Below are 21,365 nucleotides of genomic sequence, written 5' to 3' on the forward strand. Positions count from 1 at the left end.
TTAAGGAACTGCACTGGTTCCCGATTTGCTCCCAGGCTCAATTCAAAATGTTGACGTTGATGTCCAAACCCCTAAATGGCTTGAGACCTGTCTATCTGAAGGAGCACCTGTGTCTGTATGTACCTGCACAGGCACTGAGATCACAGGGTGAAGCACTCCTGGTGGTACCTCTCCCTGCTGTGGTGTGGGGACAGGGCAGGGGCATGTGAAAGAGCTTTTTCCATGATAGTTCCCAGGCTCTGGAATAGTCTCCCCTTTGAGATTCTCTGTGCGCTTACTGTTTATTAAGTTGAGGCGCATAGCAAAGGCCTTCCTCTTCACTCAGGCATTTGGTTAGCATTCCTGAAAACTCCTTGAACAGCTGCTGGTCTGGAGGGCTGAGAGTGGGAGCTTGGGGTTATCTTAGTGTGATTTTGTTGCAGTTACATTCATGATGTTTTAATTGTGATTTTAATGGGTTTTTTTAACCTTTGTAAGCCGCCTAGAGATGCTAGTATGAAGCGAGGTATAAATATTGTAGTTAAATAAATTTTAGACAGCTACCAGTCTCAACTTTTTGAAAGAAAGAAAGAAATTAATTGGTTTTCTAGAAAATATTCAAATAGTGGATAGAAATGTAATTATGCTCCCAGTCCAAGATGCAATAGTGCAGAAAAACCAGTGTTAAAAGTATGTTTTCATTCTGATTTCTGTAAGACTAATTGCTTCTGCTTTTGTAAAGCTTCAGAGGCCTGGTGTGGAAGATGTCACTGTTTTGAAGAAGGAGTTAGTCCAAGTTCAAACATTAATGGACAAGATGACTTTGGAGCGTGAAAAAGAATCTGAGAAATTGAAAGAAGAGTGCAACCATTTGAGAGCAGAGTGTACAACCTCAGAGGTAATTATTCAAAAATATAGCTGCAGCTGAGCAAAAGTCCTCATGTGAAAATAAATGATTATTGTATAACAATAATAAGCAGTTCTTAGAAATATAACTTTATAATATCTTTATTAGTCCATATTGTTCTTGGAAGTTTGATTATTTTAATAGCCTCAATTTTATTAAAATATTTATACTCCCTCCCCCTTTCATTTGTGGATCAAGGCAGCTTGCAAACCCAAATTTGAAATGTATGATAAAACACCAGATTATTCCCCACCGCCATACTTGTAACCCATATATCACATTAGAAGTGAATAAAATAGTTAAAGGGATTCATGGCTGGAATCAACTGCAGTTGTGGGTTTTCTGAATTGTGCGCCATGGTCTGGTTATTTTAGCTGCTAACATTTTGTCCACATCTGCATTTAGCAACTTCAGAAGCATGTCACTGTAAGATGGGCTTTTCTCCATGGCATAATGTGGAGTGATTTGTGTAGTTGCTTTATCTGTTTTGTTTTCTCAGGTGGAAAGGAGTGAGTGCAGTTCATTTGCAGTTGCATTTAATGTGTCATGGTGGTTTGAATGTGTGAGACTCATATCAGAAACCAGAGTGAGGTGAAGTTGTGTGTGTGGGAGGGGAGGGAAGGGAAGGAGTTTGTACTATCTAGTGGATTGTTGAATGGTGTTTGAAGGGTCCCTGGTTTTTGGTTTTGCTGTTTTTAAGTACCGGTAGCCAGGTTTTTTTTTAAGAGTTGGCTTTTGTTGAAACTTGCTCCTCCTCTTTTACCTGAGAGGAGGACAAAACACAAATAATGCCACACTGTACCACAGAAAGAAACAAATCTTACAGTGACATGCCTCTGAAGATGCCAGCCACAGATATGGATGAAACATTAGGAGCCGGCAGCCCAATCCAGAGGCTCTAGCGGTGGGATGCAGTCCCACTTGGCACCATCCCATTGCCTCCAAGAGGGCTTCTTGGTGGTGCAGGGAGACAGAAAACACCCCCCCCCCTTGCTGCCAAAAGCCCTTTGATGAGCTCGATGGGCTTATGCTACCCAAAAGGGTGGTGTAAGCTCAAGCCCCTGGCGCTGGCATTCTGGCAGGCAAAGGTCAGGTGGAAGTTGACTAATATCAGCTCCACTCCGGCCATTCCTTTGGAATGTCCCTGCTATGCTCGTGTGGGTGGCAAGAGTGCAGGAGTGCTGATGTGGCGCACTACACCATGTCTGGCCGCCATGGAGGGTTATGGCGGCTGCCCATTGGTGGGTTTGCCCCTCCACCAGGGTAAGTGCCCTGGGGAGGGCAAACCCACCAGCACAGTCTCATACCTCTTCCACAGGCAAATCCCCCCACCCCCAGATTGGACTTTAAAATGACCAGACAACAGCTATACCACCCGAAACACTCACAACATCCGGTGAATAAAATAGCCCTGCAGTGTCTCCTAAAAACCTCTAGAGATGGTGTCATCTTCACCTCCTGAAAAGAATCTGTTCTATACAGTGGCAGACACTGTACAAAAGAATAGGCTGTGGTTGATGCCAGGCAGGCTACCTGAAGAGGGAAAAGCCAGTTGGTGGTAGCTTGAAGACTCTAGTCAGTACACAGGGACATGGGGAGAGAGAGATTGCTAGGCTGGTAAGTGATGTGATTTATTATTTTACGTCATTTACCCCCTGCCTTCATTCCCAGTGGAGACTTAGAGCAGCTTACATTGGTCTCCTCTCCTCCATTGTATCCTTACAACAGCCCTGTAAGGTTGGTTAGGCTAAGTGACTGGATCACAATCACCCAGCAAGCTTCTGTGGCAGAAGAGGAATTTGAACTTGGCTTTCTGAGTTAGTGATCTGAAAATACTGTACTGTCTCTTTGATGGTTATCACTTTCTTTCTTTAACATAGTTTCAAAACTTTCCCAGAGAGGCTTGATTCATTTTTCATGTTGACACCTGAGTCTTTGATCATTATAGCATGATTTCAGATGTGTACTTTCAATTTGTTTGCTTAAATAATTTTCAAGTTAACAATTATCAATATATATTTGCTAGAAACATTGGGCATAAATTTCAAGAATTTCTTTTGCACCTTTTCATCATAATAGGATTTTCAGTAAAATAAAGGAATTTGGAATAAAATTATGCGTTATGCCAGCTACTTTGTTGACTGTTCTTTTAATTTTGGCTAAGCATACTGGTATAATTTGTGTACGAGTCACATGGATTCAGCTGCAGATTGTTGAAATCTTTTTAAAAATGTAAAAATGGAATTATCCTGTAACTGGTTTTTATCATAGAATCATAGAATTGGAAGATACCACAAGGATCATCCAGTCAAATACTCTGCCATACAGGAACACACAATCAAAGTACTCTCAACAGATGGCCATCCAGCCTCTGTTTAAAAATATCCAAAAAAGGAAACTCTACCATCCTCCGAGGCAGCATATTCAACTGTCCAAAAGCCATAACCGCCAGGAAGTTGTTCCTAATGTTTAGGAAGAAATCTCTTCCTAACGTTTAGGTGAAATCTAATGTTCTTGTAGTTTGAATCCATTACTCCCTGTCCTAGTCTCTGTGCAGCCGAAGTTTGCTCCCTCTTCAGCATGACGTCCCTTCAAATATTTAAACATGACTATCATGTCACCCCTTAATCTTCTCTTCTCCGCAGTAAACATACACATCTTCCTAAGTCTCTCCTCATAGGACATGGATTCCAGATCTTTTACCATTTTGGGCGCCCACCTCTGGACATGCTCCAGCTTGTCAATATCCTTCACGAATTGTGGTGCCCAGAACTGCTTACAGTATTCCAGGTGAGGTCTGACCAATGCAGAATAGAATGGTACTATTACATCCCTTGATCTAGACACTATACTCCAATTGAGGCCATCCAGAATTGCATAGGCTTATTCAGCTGCTGCATCACACTGCTGACTCATGTTCAGTTTGTGGTCCACTAAGACTCCAAGATACTTTTAACATGTACATGTACTGTTGTCACCCATCTATATCTAAGCATTTCATTTTTTCTCCCTGTTGAAATTCGTTATATTTTGGCCCAGCTTTGTAATGTGTCAAGGTAATTTTGAATTCTGACCCTGTCCTCTGTGGTATTAGCTACCCCTGGTGTAATCTGAAAATTTGATTAGCATTCCATAATCTAAGTAATTGATAAAAAATACTGAGCTCAGGAAAGACCCCTGCATCACTCCACTAGTCACTTCTCTGCACAATGCAAATGAGCCACTGGTGAGCACCTTTTGGGTTCAGTCAATCAACCAATTATAAATGTACCTAACAGTAGCATTGTCTCGGCCATATTTCACTAGGTTTTTTGGGGTTTTTTTTTTGCAAGAATATCATGGGAGATCTTGTCAATGGCCATATTGAAATCAAAGTATGCTACATTCACTGCATTCCCTTCATCTATTAATGACCTTTTAAGATAAACCAGTATTTTAGAAATTGCTAGGTGACTGATCCTAACTAGATTTACTTATAAGTAAATCTACTTATTTCAGATGCCAACTGGGGACAATTCCCACTGAACTCAGTGGATCTGTCTTCTGAGTAAACACGCTTAAGATTATGTTAAGTTGTATTCAGATGTACAGGAGATTTTTTCTGTCAGCTCTATATTTACCATCATTATGTTAAGTTTTGTTACATATTTTTGTATATTATTGATAGATATTTAATTGTCTTCTTTGATTAAAGATATTGTGCACCACACATAAATATACAAGAGAAATGTTGAAAGGTAGAAAATGAGCTTACTTGGTGTTGTTTTGCCTTTTTGTGTTCCATAAAAGTGCACGTAAACCTTTGTTGTGCAGAGGTTGGGTCTCAAATATTAAATTTGCTTAAATAGCTCAACTGTAGGAAAGATGGCTGTATGTTATAGGACAAAAAGTTTTCTACATCTGGTGTTGAATTTTGTAGTCTACCTATATAGTTCATTTAAAGTACATGTTTAGTATAACATTGCATTTATCATTGCTTTTTTTCACCATCTACCCATAATTTGTTTTTGCTGCTTTCTAATGGAGGTCTTTAAACTTGAGGTAATATTTCAGAAAGCTATATCTGCATTTGTTGCTTCACTTGCCAAAGATGATTCAAGTACTTGTTAAAACAGATGGGTACTTATTTGTGTGAGGATATTTAAATGAGACATTTCAAAACAATCCATTTTTTGCAGCTATCTTAATAATAATGCAAAATGTTTGTATATGGATGTCACTATTACTTCAAAATCTGACCACAGAAGAGGGGAAGTTAAAATCATGATCTGCTAGTCACTAATAATATGCTCTTATGCTGAACTTAAGCCTGTTGAAATCAGTGGTCTTAGGCTGGTGTGACTCAGCATAGGACTGCACTGTAAGTGATTTCTTAGTTAACAACTCTTCAGATTGTGAATTGCCTCCATTGAAAAGTGCTTCAAACTGTGCCTTTTCATGCCCATGTCATCACTTGATGTTGTGATCAGAGGAATAGCCTCCCATGTATAAAGTCATGAGATGTCGTGGATCTATTGCAGTAAAGATCCCATTCCCCACATAGATGTTATTGTCTACTAAACTAAAGGCACTTGAAAAAGGGTGCAATCTACAGAACGCAACTGCTAAGGGAGTTTACAAAAGGAGAGGTAGTCTTGGAGTATGTAGATTGAGTTCAGTCTGAAAGCAAGTATGCTCAATATCTATTATGGGACAAGTACCCATATTTTTTTGTAACTAATTGTTGCTTTTGGTGGTATTAATGGGTAGAGTGCCATACAAAGTCCATTACAGTAGTCAGATCTTGGATGTGGTATGTAGAGATGGATTCTGTCAAAGATCAGAGCTTATTCAATAAGCTTATTCAGTGCAGTTAGTAAAACATTTCACTGGTCACTTCTGCCACTTGTTTGTTGTGGAATACAGTAGGTTTTGCACCTGCTCAAATGGAGAAAGTTGTCCCATTTGTCACAGGCAAGTTAACACTTTAAGAATGTCTACTCTATTAATGCGGTACAGTAATGATAGAAATCAGAATATTTATCACTTCTGAAAACAACCAGTACTGGTGTGATATTGAAACATGTTGTAGTTTATTTTAGTATATACATCTAGAGTGTTCCTAGATACGGCACAGAAAATGTAATCAGATTGCATCTGTGTATCGCACACACAGTATTTTTGTCACAAATTAAGTTAAGGGACCAATTTCTAAAATTATTTTTGCCTTAACTGATCACTTGCACAGATATGCCAATGAAATGTGTGTGAATTGGTGTGTATGTACTTTAAAGAGAAATCCTTCTCTTTTACTTTTTTTCTGTTAGCAGTGATAGCTTCAAAGAAATGTTACTACTCTGCTACTATAGCATCAGCTAACTCACAACCAACCCAATTATTCAACCTCAGCAACCTGTGATGCCAAAATCTGAATCTTTATTGTCTCAGGAAGAGACAATTAGCAGTGATTTGTGTACCATTTTTTTTGCTGTTTAAGTAGTGAGAATGCACTCTGACCTGGATGTCAGTTGTAGTGTAGGGACACTAGAACACAGGACTAATATACAACCTGGTCTATTCAGGAATCATTTTGCCCTAGTTTCCATGATGAATGCTGGCAAGATCCTGGGATTGGTGAAGGCCTCTACATGTAATCTGGATCCTTGCCCATTCTGTCTGCTAAAATTTTATAAGAACTGCATTAACAAACCCTTAGAATCTATTCTAAATCAATCACTAACTCAGGGCCCCTTCCCTCGGCCACTCAAAAAGGTGGTTATCCACTACTCTAAAAAGCCATCCCTAAAAAAAATAATATGGCAAATTATTGCCTGGTCTTGAAACTGCTCTTTCTTGGCAAAGTAATTGAGAGAACACTAGTGGACCTACACCAGGATTTCAGTTGTAAACACTTTTCAATCTGGCTTTAGTCTGGGGTATGGGACAGAGACACCACTGCTAGGTTTAGTTGCCAACCTTCATCCGAGTATAGACAAAGGCCATGCCTTTTTGTTGCTCTTTCCGGATACAGTAGGTTACACCATCTTGTTGAGGCACTTGGACACAGAAATAGTCTCGGGATGAGTACTGAACTAGTTCAAACCATTCTTCGTGGATTAGGCTCAAAGAGTTGCTGTTGGGGACCCGTTGTCATCAGTATAGAACACATTCTATCCTGTACACATGTGCTCTGTGTTGTGGCCCCCACCTTATGGAATGGAATTTTTAATTTATATACCGCCCTTCCCTGAAGGGCTCAGGGTGGTGTACAACAATATCATAATACAATACATATAACAATAGCAATGGCAGTAATCAATAACATCAACAACAGCAGCAAGTGAACAGCATAGCAATAAAGCATGAACAATATTTCAGTATCAGAAAAATACTCAAAATGTATGGAATGGCTTGCTTGAGGAAGTCAGGATGGCTCCCATTCCTGGCTTTCAGAAAAATATGAAAAACTAATCAAGAGGGTTTTCCAATAGCATCACACTGTACTAAATGGTTCAAACTTAACTTGGATAAAATTATTATGGACTGTGGTCTGTGCTGCCGTGTATAGCTTGCTGAAACTAGCACCCTACTATGTAATTTTTGCATAATTTTAATGTGTTGCTAACACTTATACTTTACTTCTGTTTTTAGATTTCTGGTTGGCTCTATAGTCCTAATTCATATTGCATTGTTCATTGAATGTCTCGTTGTGTTGATTGTATCGAGCCCAAGTGAGAATGACAGCCTATAAATAATGTAAATAAATAAATAAAAGTAGAACACAGCTTTCTCAGTATTACTGTAAGCATAAAAGGCTTCTGTTTTAAAAGATTAAGACTAAAAGACTTGTGAATGGCAAATTACTGACCTGTATATATTTATAGTTATAGGCATATATATGTGTGTGTGTGTGTAAAATATTATATGATATATGGTTATTGAATGTCACATATTATTGATTGAACTGACTCACTATGTTTAATCTGCCTTGAGTCCCTGTGAGAAAGGCAAACGACAAACAACATAAAAAACCCCCTAAAAATAAGTATTCATGCATATTCTGTTTCTGAAGACCTTTGCAAGTTATTTCGGTAACACTGTTTCCATCTTTTCATGGAAAAGTTTGAAGAAATTATGTTGTGGTAAAGATAAATATTCTAGAGAATGTTGCTTTAGAGATGATTACTTCAGAGATCATTTTCTCACTTGTAAATTTAACCAACTGAAACCTACATTCAGTAGATTTCTCCAAACTAAGACACAATTGATCTTCTGAGATTTTTTAAATGTCTTTCTCTAAAGGCTACCATCAATCAGTTAAGAGCTGAACTCGCTAAAGGACCACAGGAAGTTGCTGTGTATGTTCAGGAGCTTCAAAAATGTCAAACTTCACTTACTAAATTAACACAGAAAAATCAGGTAAGAGTCATATTGGCTTACCTACAAGCATCATTTAACAGCAGGGACTTGGCTAAAGCTGGGCATCTGGTTTTTGTACCTTCTAAAATGTAAATCATTTATTGATACAGAATGACCCGGGATTTACCCTGGGCTGCCATTGCTGTCTTGGGGAAGTAGAAGTTGTGAGATCAGCTGGGGGCAGAGCCGGAGAGCGCATGGCCATATAAGGCCATGCAAGGAGGTTTCCAGCCTCTCTCTGGCTTCTGCCCTGAGAGGGAGAGGGTAAAGATTTCACAGGAACTCTGGAGGGCAGTGAGACTGTTGTTGACTTGGAGGAGCAGGTAGCTGAATGCTTGGGGAAAACGGGTTTGTGGAGGAGGTTCAAAGTGATCCTAGTCTGGAACGATTTCACCAAGTAGCTGTGGATGAAGAGATGGATTTTTTTGTGATTCTCTCTGAGCAAGCAGTCTGAAAGCAGGGATGGTTGTATAGGCTCTGGTTGCTGCCTGGCAGACAGATATCCTGGGGCGCAGTTAGACAACTGGTGGTTCCAGGGAAGTACAGGAAAAGACTTATGGAGTTGGTATGTGACAAGGAATCAACAAGACTAGGCCTTTGTTGAACTTTTACTGGCCCAAGTTAGCACAGGATGTGAGAGAGTACTGTAAATCCTGTCCAACTTGTCAGACATCACACCTAGATTTTTAAGGAGTTTTTAAAAAGATTATTTTTCTCCTTCAGAAGCAGGAATCATTATTCTCTCCAAGACTAGCCTTACTAATCACTGAGAATTTTTAAAGTTCACATTTTGATGTTTCAGTCATGTATGAGACAATGATTTTTACATCAGAGTTTTGGTTTTATTTTGAATTATAATAACCTAAAATGTGATTTTAATTAATCTGATACTGTAGAGTCTGACTGAAAAGTTGAAAAAGAGGGAGTCGGATTATATTCAGTTAGAAGAGAAACAAAGTGAAGAAGCATTAGTTAAGAAGAATCTGCAAGCAACCCTTAATCAAAAGGACCTGGATTGTCAACAACTTCAGGCGAGGTTGTCTGCATCTGAGGACTCATTGAAGAGGTTACAGAAAGAATTGGATGGAAGGGAGGAAGCAAGTCAGAAAATTAAGGAGGAATTGTCAGAAACGGAGACAAAGTATCAGCATCTTAAGGCAGAGTTCAAGCAGTTACAGCAGCAAAGGGAAGAAAAAGAACAGCACAGCTTGCAACTTCAGAATGAGCTGAACCAGGTGAGTTTAATTTACAGAAGAGTTTGCAGTTATTTTAACCATCAGCTTCGATTGTCAGATAAAAATTGCTTTTAATTACTGGAAGGGAGGGTGGAGCAGGGAATAGCCAGCCAGCTTTACAGCAAGTGTCAGCTGATATTTCCCACCAGCCACTTTTAACAAATAATATCAGGCAGTGCCTGTTCCAGTTCTGTACATCTTTTGTGGATTGATGGTAATCTGTTGAATAATAACTGACGTTTCTGCCATCCTGTCTGGAAATGTAACTGGATTCCTTCCAGTTGCCTCCCTAGCAACCCAGAGCGAAAATTCTAGAATCACATCTAACAGAATTCAGCTGGAAATTGGTTTTGTGTTCAGCAGGTCTGCAGCAAATTAACAGAATTTTAAGGAATGAAATAAATATTGGATTGACTGACAAATTTCTAGAAAGGAGGTGACACTCACTGGAATTCCTGTGCAATACCATCACAGATGGACTCATTCCATCTAGACTTTTCTCTTGAGCAATGTATTGTAATATTCATGTCTACCACAAAATATTCAACAAATCTGAAAGGAAATGCCAGTCAAAAATCTTCAATACTGTCATCATCCTGGCCACTAAAGTCCTGGCCAAATAAGGCATTATAGTTCTTCTGGTATATTTGAGTTCAGTAAGGTTTCAAAGCAGTCCCTCAGAATAGGTCTATAGTTTTCAAAATGGAAATAATTTTCTCAAGTTAAATGTTTCAGGTCTGTATGAGAGATTTGATGGGATATGGTGGGGGAGGAGCAATATGTTATAGTATAAAAATATTATGTAACACTTTTAGCAGTGTTTTCATAATCCTTAACTCATTCATTTCTCATAGAACTTTAACTTCTTGAGATTGCTTGTGGAAAGCGGTACAAAAGCCAGTATATTTTCGGATACACCAATGTAATGTGGTCTGAAAGCCTGGCCCTTATTAATACCAGTTTTATTCTGTAAAGCCATTTTATCAATCTTATCTCAAATAAATATTGGGCCCATATTTGGAAAGGCTCTGTTCTTTGATCTTGGAGTATTTTGACTGAGGTTATATCTTATTATAAGGGTAAACAAAGACTAATCTTGCACAAATCTGCTGTTTCTGAGAGAAAAGACATAATTAATCACTTTATAGCCTAGTTTTTTTGTTGTTGTTGAGACTCCAAGGTGGATTACACAGTACAAGACAATGCAGTCAAATGACATTGAGCAATTCAACAAACAGTACAATAGGACTAGCATTACCCAAATCAGAAACAATGAAAAAAAAGCATATCAGATATGTCATCTGATATACAATACAAAAAAATGGAATCACAAAAGTAGGAAACAGTGCAGTAAGAGGAAAGTAATGCAGTGAAGTAGAGTAAAATCCTGTTCCTTTTATGAAAGCACCCTACAGTACAGTCTTACTCCTTTGTAGAAACCTATACAAACATAGATAGGATGTCTGGTCTACTTTTTTTACACACCTAGGATTTGAGAAAAGTTGGTTAGTTTTCTGGCTTTTTTTTACAGATTTCATATAGGATCATAAATTATACTGCTTCATTTGCCTCAGTGTCACAACTGATGAATTATAGCTATGGTATTCCATACTTTTTTGTTTGTAATAAATGTCCGTACTTAAATCACATATTCATGTTCAAACTGTATCTGCCTCACTGAAAGTGAAGCCTCAATGAAGATGACATAATTGATGCCATATTTTTACAATCCCAAAAATGAACAAGGGAAGTAAAAAATGTAAATTGACTGATACCTTCCATATGGTCACTGGAAAATTATAGTAACATTGTTTAATGCAGAGATTGGTCTTTTAGATAAAGTGTTCAGTATAACTGCCAGAGGTTTGTGCAGTGGAAAGTGCCATCTCACAAAATACCTAGTTAATTGTTTGTTCATTTTTGTCTTAGTTAACACACCCCCAAAGACTTCTGCACCTTTCTGGAGGTATGTCTCATCTGTTCATTGAAGCCCCAACCAGATGTATGCAGCAGGGAATTGTTTTCACACATGACTGAGGGCACATAGTTGCTGGTCAGAAAAAATGCAGAAGCAACCACTTCTTTGAATGATGGGACTGAATGAATGTCAGAGCCACTGTTAATCTGTTTGATTGAGTTCTAAGTGTGACTCTCAACTGAGTTTTACATATACACAATATTTAGTAGTGTTGGATGCTGTGATAGTACACAAACGGCATTGTTTCTCAGTAAAAAATAAATCAAGAGTCTGTTGCAACATTTTCCGGGAGGTAAATTAGATGGTTTTCCCTTCCAGTTACACAATAAACTTCTGGAGACGGAGCGTCAACTTGGAGAAGCACATGGGCGGCTAAAAGAACAGAGGCAATTATCTAGTGAAAAGCTGATGGACAAGGAACAGCAGGTGGCTGATCTTCAGTTAAAACTTTCACGTTCTGAGGAACAGGTAAGGATTATATGCAAGATCAAATTCTGTTTATGTCATGGGCTTTGTGAATGGAATATCTTTTTCATTCCATATAAAGGACAGTAGTATCTTGTAAATGTAGACTTTGCAACACATTTATCCAGGAAATACTTTTGAATTTGAAGGAAATCCACAGATAACTGGGTTAATGATTAAACTGACTGTTATTCATCAGAACCAAAATAAAGATATTGACTGGAACAAATAAAATTGGTTGTTGCAAAACCAGTTAGATTGATAGGCACACAAGATTTATGAAGTTACCTGGTTTTGTGAAATGAGCCACGACTTCTTGTGTCTGGAATTGAGACTAGAGATGGCGGTTCGGGAACTCCGACCCATCCATTCGGCCCGAACTGGGTGTGGCTTGGGCGAGCTCGGGTGCTGCTGGGCCAAGCCAAGGCCCTCCGAATATCAGCTGCTCCAAATCCATGAGGTTCGGGGCTGCGGGTCCCCCGAACTGCAGCTCACCCCGAGCCTGGGAAAAAACATCCTCCCGCACACACAATGAGCCCTGCAAGGGCAGCGCAGAATCCCCACCCCCCAAAAAGAAAAAACCTCCCCTGCGCGCACGCAGACGAGTCCTGCAAGGGCAGCGTGGGATCCCTGTCCTGGCAAAAGAAAAAACCCTTCCGGGCGCACGCAGCTGAGCCCTGCAAAAAAGAAAAACCCCCTCCCAGCTGGCAGTTTAAAAATGTAAACAAATACTCCCAGCTGGCAAGGTTCAGCTGGACAGACACACGCACACACATGCGCACGCACACACACACACACACCCTGCGGCAACACAACTCCAACACCCCAACCCAAAATAACCCCCCTGCAACCCCCAAATTCCCCCAGCAAACTCCATTCGTTCAAAAAAACAAGCCGGGGAAAAAGTAAGACACCAGCTGAACCCACTAGCCGGCACACACAAACCCTTGCGGCAACACAACTCCAACATCCCAACCCAAAATAACCCCCTTGCAGCCCCCAAAAAGGACCCCACTCACACACTCGTTGCTGCTGCTACTTCCCACTCTGACGACTGAATGATGAATGGATGGAGCAGGCTAGCACAAGGCTGGGCTGCCGTATTGTGCTACTGCTTCCAAACTAGGGATAGGGGCACCCCCTTTGAGGGCCCATAACTTTGGCCCCCCTGGACCAAACTGCACCAACATTGGGGGGGGGGGATCACCAGGACACTCTCCTGATGATACCCTGCAATTTTGGTGCCAATGCACCCCAAAATGCGCCTCCTGCAGGCCAAAACGTGAAAACACACACAAAAAAATCAAAATGCATCCGAATTTCTTGGATGTTCCTACAGGATCGGATGGATTCAAGCCTGGTAGGCTCGGAGCTCGGCCAATCCGAGCTCCTCTATCCGAGGTTGGGCCAAATTCGAACAGGGGCTGAATTTTTTGCCCATCTACCAACCCTAATTGAGACTAATAGCTCATCTTACATGCTGTGTGCAGTTTCTTCCTTTGCTTTCTTTCCAGTGTTTCTTTGGGACCTCTAATATTCTTTCAGCTCTAGAAATATCTTCCTAAATTGCTTCTGCCCCCCTTCTTTTCCTCTTCCTATGAAGGTTTACAAAGTAGATAATATTTAAACCTTTTAACCTTGGTCTCCCTTAGCTTTATTGGCATTTGGTGTTTATTTTCTCAAGGTTTTCCTTGGGGTTAGGTTGTGATCTCTATTCAGTTTTAACTAAAACCATACAGTATTTAAGATTGTTCTTACGGTTATCTAACACTATACCTAAACATTCTAATTTTGAAATTCCTTATTGATAACTAGCGGGCCTGGCCACGCGTTGCTGTGGCTCAGTCTGGTGAAGTGGAAAAGAAAGAAAAGGGGAGCGAACGGTTCAAACATGTGTCATTGCAAAATGCTTGCAAGGGAGGGGAGGGGCAAGGGGCCCCTCACTCCCCTCCCTCTCTCCCGTTCCCTTGCATGGCACCCGCCCTGTCCCCCCTAATGTTCCCCTTCCTCTGCTAGGGTGGGTGGGCCATGTCCAGGTGGCAGACCCTGTCTCTTTCACTCCCTTCCCTTGCAGGCGAATTACCTAGCTTAAAACACGCTGGGAGGCATGAGCTACGTTGTGTTCAAATTTCAGAGTGTTTGGTCCAGCACCCCCCCAGACCCTCCCTCACCTTCCCCTTCCTCTGCTAGGGTGGGTGGGCCATGTCCAGATGGCAGGCCCCATCTTTTTCACTCCAGATGGCAGCGGTTTTCAAGGAAGGCATGGTTGTTTCCCTTGTATCAGAGGGTGTTGCTTTGATGGCCAGCAGATGGCGCTGTTGCGGAACAGAACTGTGGTTCCAACTGTCACAGGTGTGGCATGTACACAATAACTGGCACAGTTGTGACATGTACACAACAGGAGGTGTGGAAACAGTATGGAAACCTGGCTGCACGTGAATGCGACATTGTGTGAAAATTTCAAAGCAATCGGTCCAGTAGTTTGGGAGATTACCTGTCAGCAGAAAAACTCCCTGATAGATTTTTATATATATAGATATAGCATTGGCCTCTGTCAGTTTGAGAAAGTTCTTTATTGACTGAAAGTTGACTCATTGTTTGCCAGGGAAAAACATAAAACATGGTTTCAAATCAGTAGTAACAGGTCTTTATCAGAAAGTGTTTCTTTATTAGACGAAATTATTTACACTATTAAATTATTAAATTGTGCTTTTGAGTTTTTGGTCAACAATCTGTGACTATTTTTCTAAGCTAAAGGAGAAAGCAGCAAATACAACCGAATTGCAACATCAATTAGATAAAACAAAACAGCAACACCAGGAGCAACAGAATCTTCAACAGAGTACCACAGCAAAGCTGCGAGAAGCCCAGGTAAGGGAATTAATCCTGCTAGGGGGAAAACCCCCCATATTTCCCAAGTATTTGCATGTAATAGTTTCATATTTAATTGTGCTGTTGTCTTTTTCTTGTACCTTCAAGAATGATTTGGAACAGGTTCTACGTCAGATCGGTGATAAAGATCAAAAGATCCAAAATCTTGAAGCTCTTCTGCAAAAGAGTAAGGATAATATTTCCTTGCTAGAAAAGGAAAGGGAAGACTTGTATGCCAAAATTCAAGCTGGTGAAGGAGAAACAGCAGTTCTTAACCAGCTGCAGGAAAAGAATCATACATTGCAGGAACAGGTTAGTTTAAAGGGAAAAATTATTACTTAAAGCTTGTTACTTTATAACAGAAGTGATCAGTGAACAATATGTGAGCTCTGTAAATTGACCACTCTATGGGATTCTTTTTGAAAAGCCCATATCAATAGGAAAAACAGGTACAGTATTGAACGATATCTGTATATAATTGAGTATCCACCTGGTCCTGAATTAAACTTTCCACAATCCCTTAATCTACCACTGTTAATATTTGTGAAGGCAAAATGTACTAATGTCAAAGACTTTTGAACTGCTCAACAAGGTGGTCTTACCAAGCTGCTTGAAGATATTGCTTAGGGACATGGTTTTCTACTTTCATTTGTATGTTAACCAGTACAGCAAAAACACTCTATATACTCTCGCCTTCATGGACTTTATGTTGTATCTCATAAGTGACCAGCCAGCTCCTCTGGAGGGCCACTAAAAGAGTATAGAGTCTGATGCCTTCCTCTGATGTTTCCTCCTGGCAGTGGTGTTCAGAGGTTTACGGACCCATCCAACTGGTGAGGCAGGCAGTTTAATGCTTTCCACATGGAAAGAAGTTCATCTGCTTTCTCCTTGCACTCCTCCAAATGTAGAACACAGTGCCTCTTGGGGGAATTCTGTGTGTGTGGGGAAGAAGGATAAGTTTAGGAACTCTTGCCTATGCAATTGGGAGGAGACACTGTGGTAATAACTACAGTCTTGTCTAGAGCTTTCAAACTGTTCATGTTTTGGCGTATAAAATTATATCTATCATTCACAAGATGTAATCCACTCTGATCATGTATTTTCCACTTTTAATCAATTCAAGCTATCCTTAATGTCTGTTGGGGTAGAGCAGGTAACTTAGCTTACTCTAAAGTTATTTTGTAAGCAACAATATTGTCTTAGACTCTTATTGTCTTAATAACTACATTAGGATACTGTATTGTCTTAGACTCTGCCTTTGAACCATAGATTTCGAAAAAGAGTCTAAGCTGTGGAATTCACTGGACTGTTTTTAGTAGCTTCAGAGGTACCTCCTACCTGTGGTGGATGTGCCGTACTCCCTCCCTAGGGTGGCCCGAACTGGGGCAAAAGGAAAGTAGGCTACTTGTTGATTCCTGTGAAAGCTGAGTGCACCTTTGGGATGAAGGATAAGTCAGTGTGTAAAACTACTAAATCTTGGTGCAACTGACAGAGTTCATTCCTGACTGATAACATCCCAATTTCTAAAACTCCCCTTGCAGACGTGATCGCGAACAGGAATGCCATCTCCCCTGTGAGGTACTTCATCTCAGCTCTCATCTCAGCCAAACAGACTTGCCATCAGTGCTTCTGTTTGTAAACATCTTATATTTGTGCATGTGTTTCCCGCCCTTCTATTTCACTTGTAGGTAACTCAACTGACAGAAAAGCTGAGGAACCAGTCAGAAAGTCATAAACAGGCCCAAGAGAACTTGCATGAGCAAGTGCAGGAGCAGAAGGCACATTTGCGAGCCTCTCAGGACCGTGTCCTTTCCTTGGAAGCAACTATAAGTGAACTGAATAGTCAGATAAGTGAAAGCAAAGAAAAAGCAATTCAACTTGATTTACAGGTAATTAATTTCATGTTGTACTTGGGAGCCTATGTATCATGAGTGTGGTTACTGTATTGAAAAACAATCTCTGTTGATCAGTTTCAGAAAATTGATTGTTAAAACAGTGTGTGTATTTGGTTTTAGTAAGCTGGAAAAATATATGTGTGTTCTTCAGAATTGGTGTTTTTAAGGAGTTTCTCAGCATTGCACACTGTAATACTTTTTGGGGGCTCAGTGAAGCTATCCTAATGTAGTTATTGAGAAAACAGCATGCTGGAGATAGGGTGTAATGCTGTGTAGGCTTGGTGTTTCAGTAAGATTGAATCTCAGAAACCCAAATTGCTACACCTGAATCTTTTACTGATTAAAAAAAAACAGGTGTATTCAAAAAGCCAACTATACCTGGGGCCGAAAAAGCCAAATTAACAAGCCCCAGTGGGGTTTGAACAGCATTGATGGGAGCTAGGTCGACCAGATCCTGCTTGCAGGATCTATCCCCTGCAACTGCTTTTCAAGCTCTGCATAAAAAGCTCTGGTGGGGGAGGGGCCAGTCAGGTCCTTCATGTGGCATTTTACTGAAAATTTTCAGATTAAAAAAACTGAACCCAAGATTTACCAATATATTTAGTGGTGCTCATGCCTAATAATGTGTTTGAATAAAACACACCCACAGAAGCTAAATTGAAAAGGATGTTATCTTAGCATTGCCTTCTCTTGTGACTGTTGGTGATGTCTGTGGGAGGTACACCTTGTACTTCAAAAGCAACTGTGTAAGGAGGATTTTGGCCATAGAGTTTCCCTGGAAAAAAAATGGATACCTTGGAGGGAGGATTCCTTGGCATTATTCCTTGCTGAGGTCCCTTCTTCCCTCAGGGTACAACCGCAAATCTCCAGGAATTTTCTAAGCAGGAATGGGCAGTCCTAGTTTGGAAATCAAATGTGGCTTGCTTCGATGGCCACAATTAATAGTGTACTCTATGCCTGGGTGTTGCTCTTCAATTCTACCTAACCTTTTGGTCTGAGCCAGGACCGCACTGGGGCTTGTTGTGTGTGTGGAAGGGGGATAATACTTAACAGGAAGATTTAATAAATCTTCACAATCCTGCCTCACCACCCCCTGCTACCATTTTAGACCTCCTGGTTTGTTGCAAATTATAGTTTTATGCAAACAGGTTTTGCAGGGATACTTCCCCATCTCCAGTGGTCTGCTTTGCTCTTCTGTCAACACCTTCTCAGCTCTTCTCATGTAACTGCTGTAGCAAGTTCTTTTTTTTATTGCTGCTGGTGGCGTCACTGCTACTGTTTGAGGCAAAAAGGAAGAACACAGTTATAGTGGTGCTGAATTCGTATTGTTGTTCAGGAATCAGAGTCTGTTTAAAAGTAGTAGATTGCAATTTTCTTTAGCAATGTGCTTCAAGAGTCAGCACAATGAGGTTTTAGTATTGTAAAGTGTGCCCTGGTTCCTGGCATTCTGTTTTTGCATTGTATTGTTCCATCAAAAAGCCTCAGTTTGACACTACCCCCTTGCCACTCTGGCTGTAAAAATAACTGAATGTTGACACAAAATGAAAGCATCTGTTTGCCTGTGATTTCTAAAAAGTAAGGTTGGTCTCCTAGGAGGGAGGAAATAGCTACACTTGGAAATCTCTAAATACAGATATAGTTGCATGTTGATAATTAACTTCTGTTTGAACTTTCAGTTTGATCTTTCAGTGTACATTATATAGGGAAGGAAGCAATTGAATCTCTTCAGGGAACTGGAATATACCAGCTGCTTTCTCTAAGAACCCTAAATGTCAGTGTTCCAGTCTGGTCATTATTTACATGCATAGATTTCTCATGCTTAGCAAAGTGTAGACTTCCTACAGGACAAATTGGACATCAAGTAGAAATATAAGTTGATTTTAAACATAAGAATTTTAAAAAAGAAATTTTCTTAGGAAAACTACTGAGAGCAACCAGTGTGGGAATAATCTAGTCCTGTTACAGAGATCTGTGTGAACAGCAATGGTGTCTTAGAATCCTACTTTTAACAGTTATATTTTGTACAGTGTTCTTTTATGACAAATAAAGACTCTTCCTAACTCGGTGGATTCATTTTTTCCAGTGGGTTTTTGCTTTTTGTAAGAATTAGTTATTTGGTGTCAAACAAACTGTTTCCCTTGAGAAAGCAAAGAATCTACAACTAAGAAATATTTATTGTCAATACTGAAACATTTCTTGGTTCTTCTGTTAGATAAAAGCAAAAACGGAATTGCTGCTGTCGGCGGAAGCAGCAAAAGCTGCTCAAAGGGCAGATCTTCAGAATCATTTGGACACTGCTCAGAATGCATTACAGGACAAACAACAGGTGATGGAAACAATTATATAAAGACCTTATTGATGACAATAACTGCTTTGATTGCTTAAAATGGAATTACTCTGTATATAATGCCCAGCTACATGCTGAAACAATATAGTTATCATTTGATTTAAACCAAATGACTTTATAAAATGATGTAAGAATTGTCTACATACTTAAATGAAGAATTACACATTAAAATGGCAGAATGAAATGAATAAAAAAGCACAAGGACCAGTGCAAGCCTTTGGAGTTGCTTAAAAGTAGCCTTTTAGATCCTACTCCATATTTTTGAGTTCAGAATGAATTTCCTCTGTACATATTGCTAGAGCTTTTTGCATTCCCTATAGACTGGGCCCCAGTTTATTATCTTGCCACACCTAGAAATCTGTATTGCATAGAATGACTTATGTGTGACTGGGCTATGAATAGGTTTATGGCTGTTTTTGCATGGCACAATTATACAGGGGTTGAACCTGGAGCATATATACCTGGGCTTTTTTATCCCAGTTTCTCCCTTTGCACGGCTCCCTGCTTCAGCCCAGGAGCAGAATTGAAATGCTCCAGTTTGCTCCTCATGAGCCGGACTTCTGTATTTACTTTGGAAGCATGTCTGACCATGCCCAGTGTTCTGATTGGCTGTTGTTTTTGAATGGCAGCTGCAAGCACCTGTGAGCTTGCCTGGCGCCCTACATTCTGATTGACTGTTGTTCTTGAGTGACAGCTTGAATGGATGTCAGCTGGGGAGATCAGATCAGGCGGGTGGGTGGGAAAAATAAACCGGTCCTGCTTCTGATTGGTGTTTGCATGGTACAGGCACAACAGGGTCACACCGGGATTTTAAAAAAGAACCTCCAAACTGGCGATTTTTAAAAATCCCAGGCTAAGGTAAATATCGCCTGGGGAGTGGGGGGGGGGGGGGCATTTTGACAGTGCAAAAACGGCCTTGGATAGAATAGCCTTGAGCTTTCCAGTTTTCGTGTGATAATTTTAGCACAGTAATGTGAAATTATTTCCCTTACATTTTAACTTTTTGAAACATTGAGCGAGAATATTTTTTACTAATATAAAGATTGCTGTAATGATTTAAATATGCAGCTCCGTACTGAATAATTTAAAGTGAATTTTCAGTGTTGAGGAAACCTGAATTTTTAAAGGCAGATCTAGATCTATAACTTTACATTTGGATCTAGATTTGTATGAATTAAATAGGAGATGTTCTACATGTGGTGTAGTGTCAAACACGTGTCTTCTTCCCCCATTTTACATCACTGAGTTAAATTAGCAGTAAAGTAAAAGTAAAAATAATGTTTACAAGTAAATCACAGGATTTTCTATACAAATAAATGTAAGTTTTTAAAGTTTTTCTTTTCAAACTTTATTAATAGGAGTTAAATAAGGTCGCCACACAGTTGGAACAGGTTACTGCTAAGCTTCATGACAAACAGGAATACTGTACTCAGTTGGAAGCCAATCTTAAAGAGTACAAGGAAAAGCATCTTCATTTAGAGCAAAAAAACGAAGAGCTTGAAAGTCAGTATAAGGTTTGTATTTAGGAACTCTTTTTTGATACTATGTGTATATTGTTGGTGAATTGTCAAGATTGCCAGCATAAGGATAGGGGGTTCTGTGCAGATGATGGCCTTAAAAGCAGTTGTGATCATGTCTTGTTTATCCTCTTCAAAATTGTTGACAGATCTGAAAAGTAGGGGGTGAGAGGACAAAGAAAGAACAAATACACTACCCAAATCATAAAGAGAGAAAGAAATGATGGTTTCCTGAAAATCCTAACAGAAAGGATTTCAACAAAATTAAAAAATAAATCAACATTGAAGAACTTACACTTGGCATTCTTCTTGGTTGTTCCCTTCCATGACTGGTGAAAGGATGTGGGAGAGGTACACAAGCCTTGGGCCTGATCTTACTTCCCTGTGTGTATGTGGTTCCTAAGAAGAAAATATCAGCTGTATGACCCTTAACTCAGTGGTGGGATTCAAATAATTTAACAGCTGGTTTGCTGTAGTAATTGGTGTGTAGTCTGGTTTCAAAATATTTTCCTGTTTTACAGAGATTTTTAGTATTTTCCCATTCAAGTGTGAGGATTAAGGAAAAACTTTTAAGTGATCAGACCATCAAGAGCTACTTTTAAGTGAAGAATACCTTTAGCTTGCTGAACTCTTTAAAAATGAAATGTTTAAAGCTACTCTTTAAATAGGATGATGACTGGATGATTGATTCCTAAACGTCGCATACTTGTGTTGTGACCATGTTTTGGCAAAAGATGTGGAAGTTTTGATCAGAATGATATGTGTGCTATATA

At 39.8% G+C, this 21,365-nt stretch overlaps 1 protein-coding gene across 1 annotated transcript in view; it reads left to right on the forward strand.

Annotated features, from left to right (window-relative positions):
• Window positions 1-21,365, forward strand: part of EEA1 (early endosome antigen 1) — an 80,170-nt gene that overhangs the window by 22,040 nt on the left and 36,765 nt on the right. Inside the window, exons 9-17 of the mRNA XM_048499208.1 lie at window positions 722-877; window positions 8,168-8,284; window positions 9,181-9,519; window positions 11,816-11,965; window positions 14,714-14,833; window positions 14,942-15,145; window positions 16,522-16,722; window positions 18,941-19,054; window positions 20,434-20,589. Coding sequence (XP_048355165.1) covers window positions 722-877; window positions 8,168-8,284; window positions 9,181-9,519; window positions 11,816-11,965; window positions 14,714-14,833; window positions 14,942-15,145; window positions 16,522-16,722; window positions 18,941-19,054; window positions 20,434-20,589 — 1,557 coding nt within the window. The remainder of the gene's footprint in view (window positions 1-721; window positions 878-8,167; window positions 8,285-9,180; window positions 9,520-11,815; window positions 11,966-14,713; window positions 14,834-14,941; window positions 15,146-16,521; window positions 16,723-18,940; window positions 19,055-20,433; window positions 20,590-21,365) is intronic.

The sequence above is a fragment of the Sphaerodactylus townsendi genome, linkage group LG06 (assembly GCF_021028975.2).
Source record: "Sphaerodactylus townsendi isolate TG3544 linkage group LG06, MPM_Stown_v2.3, whole genome shotgun sequence".
Classification (NCBI taxonomy): domain Eukaryota; kingdom Metazoa; phylum Chordata; class Lepidosauria; order Squamata; family Sphaerodactylidae; genus Sphaerodactylus; species Sphaerodactylus townsendi.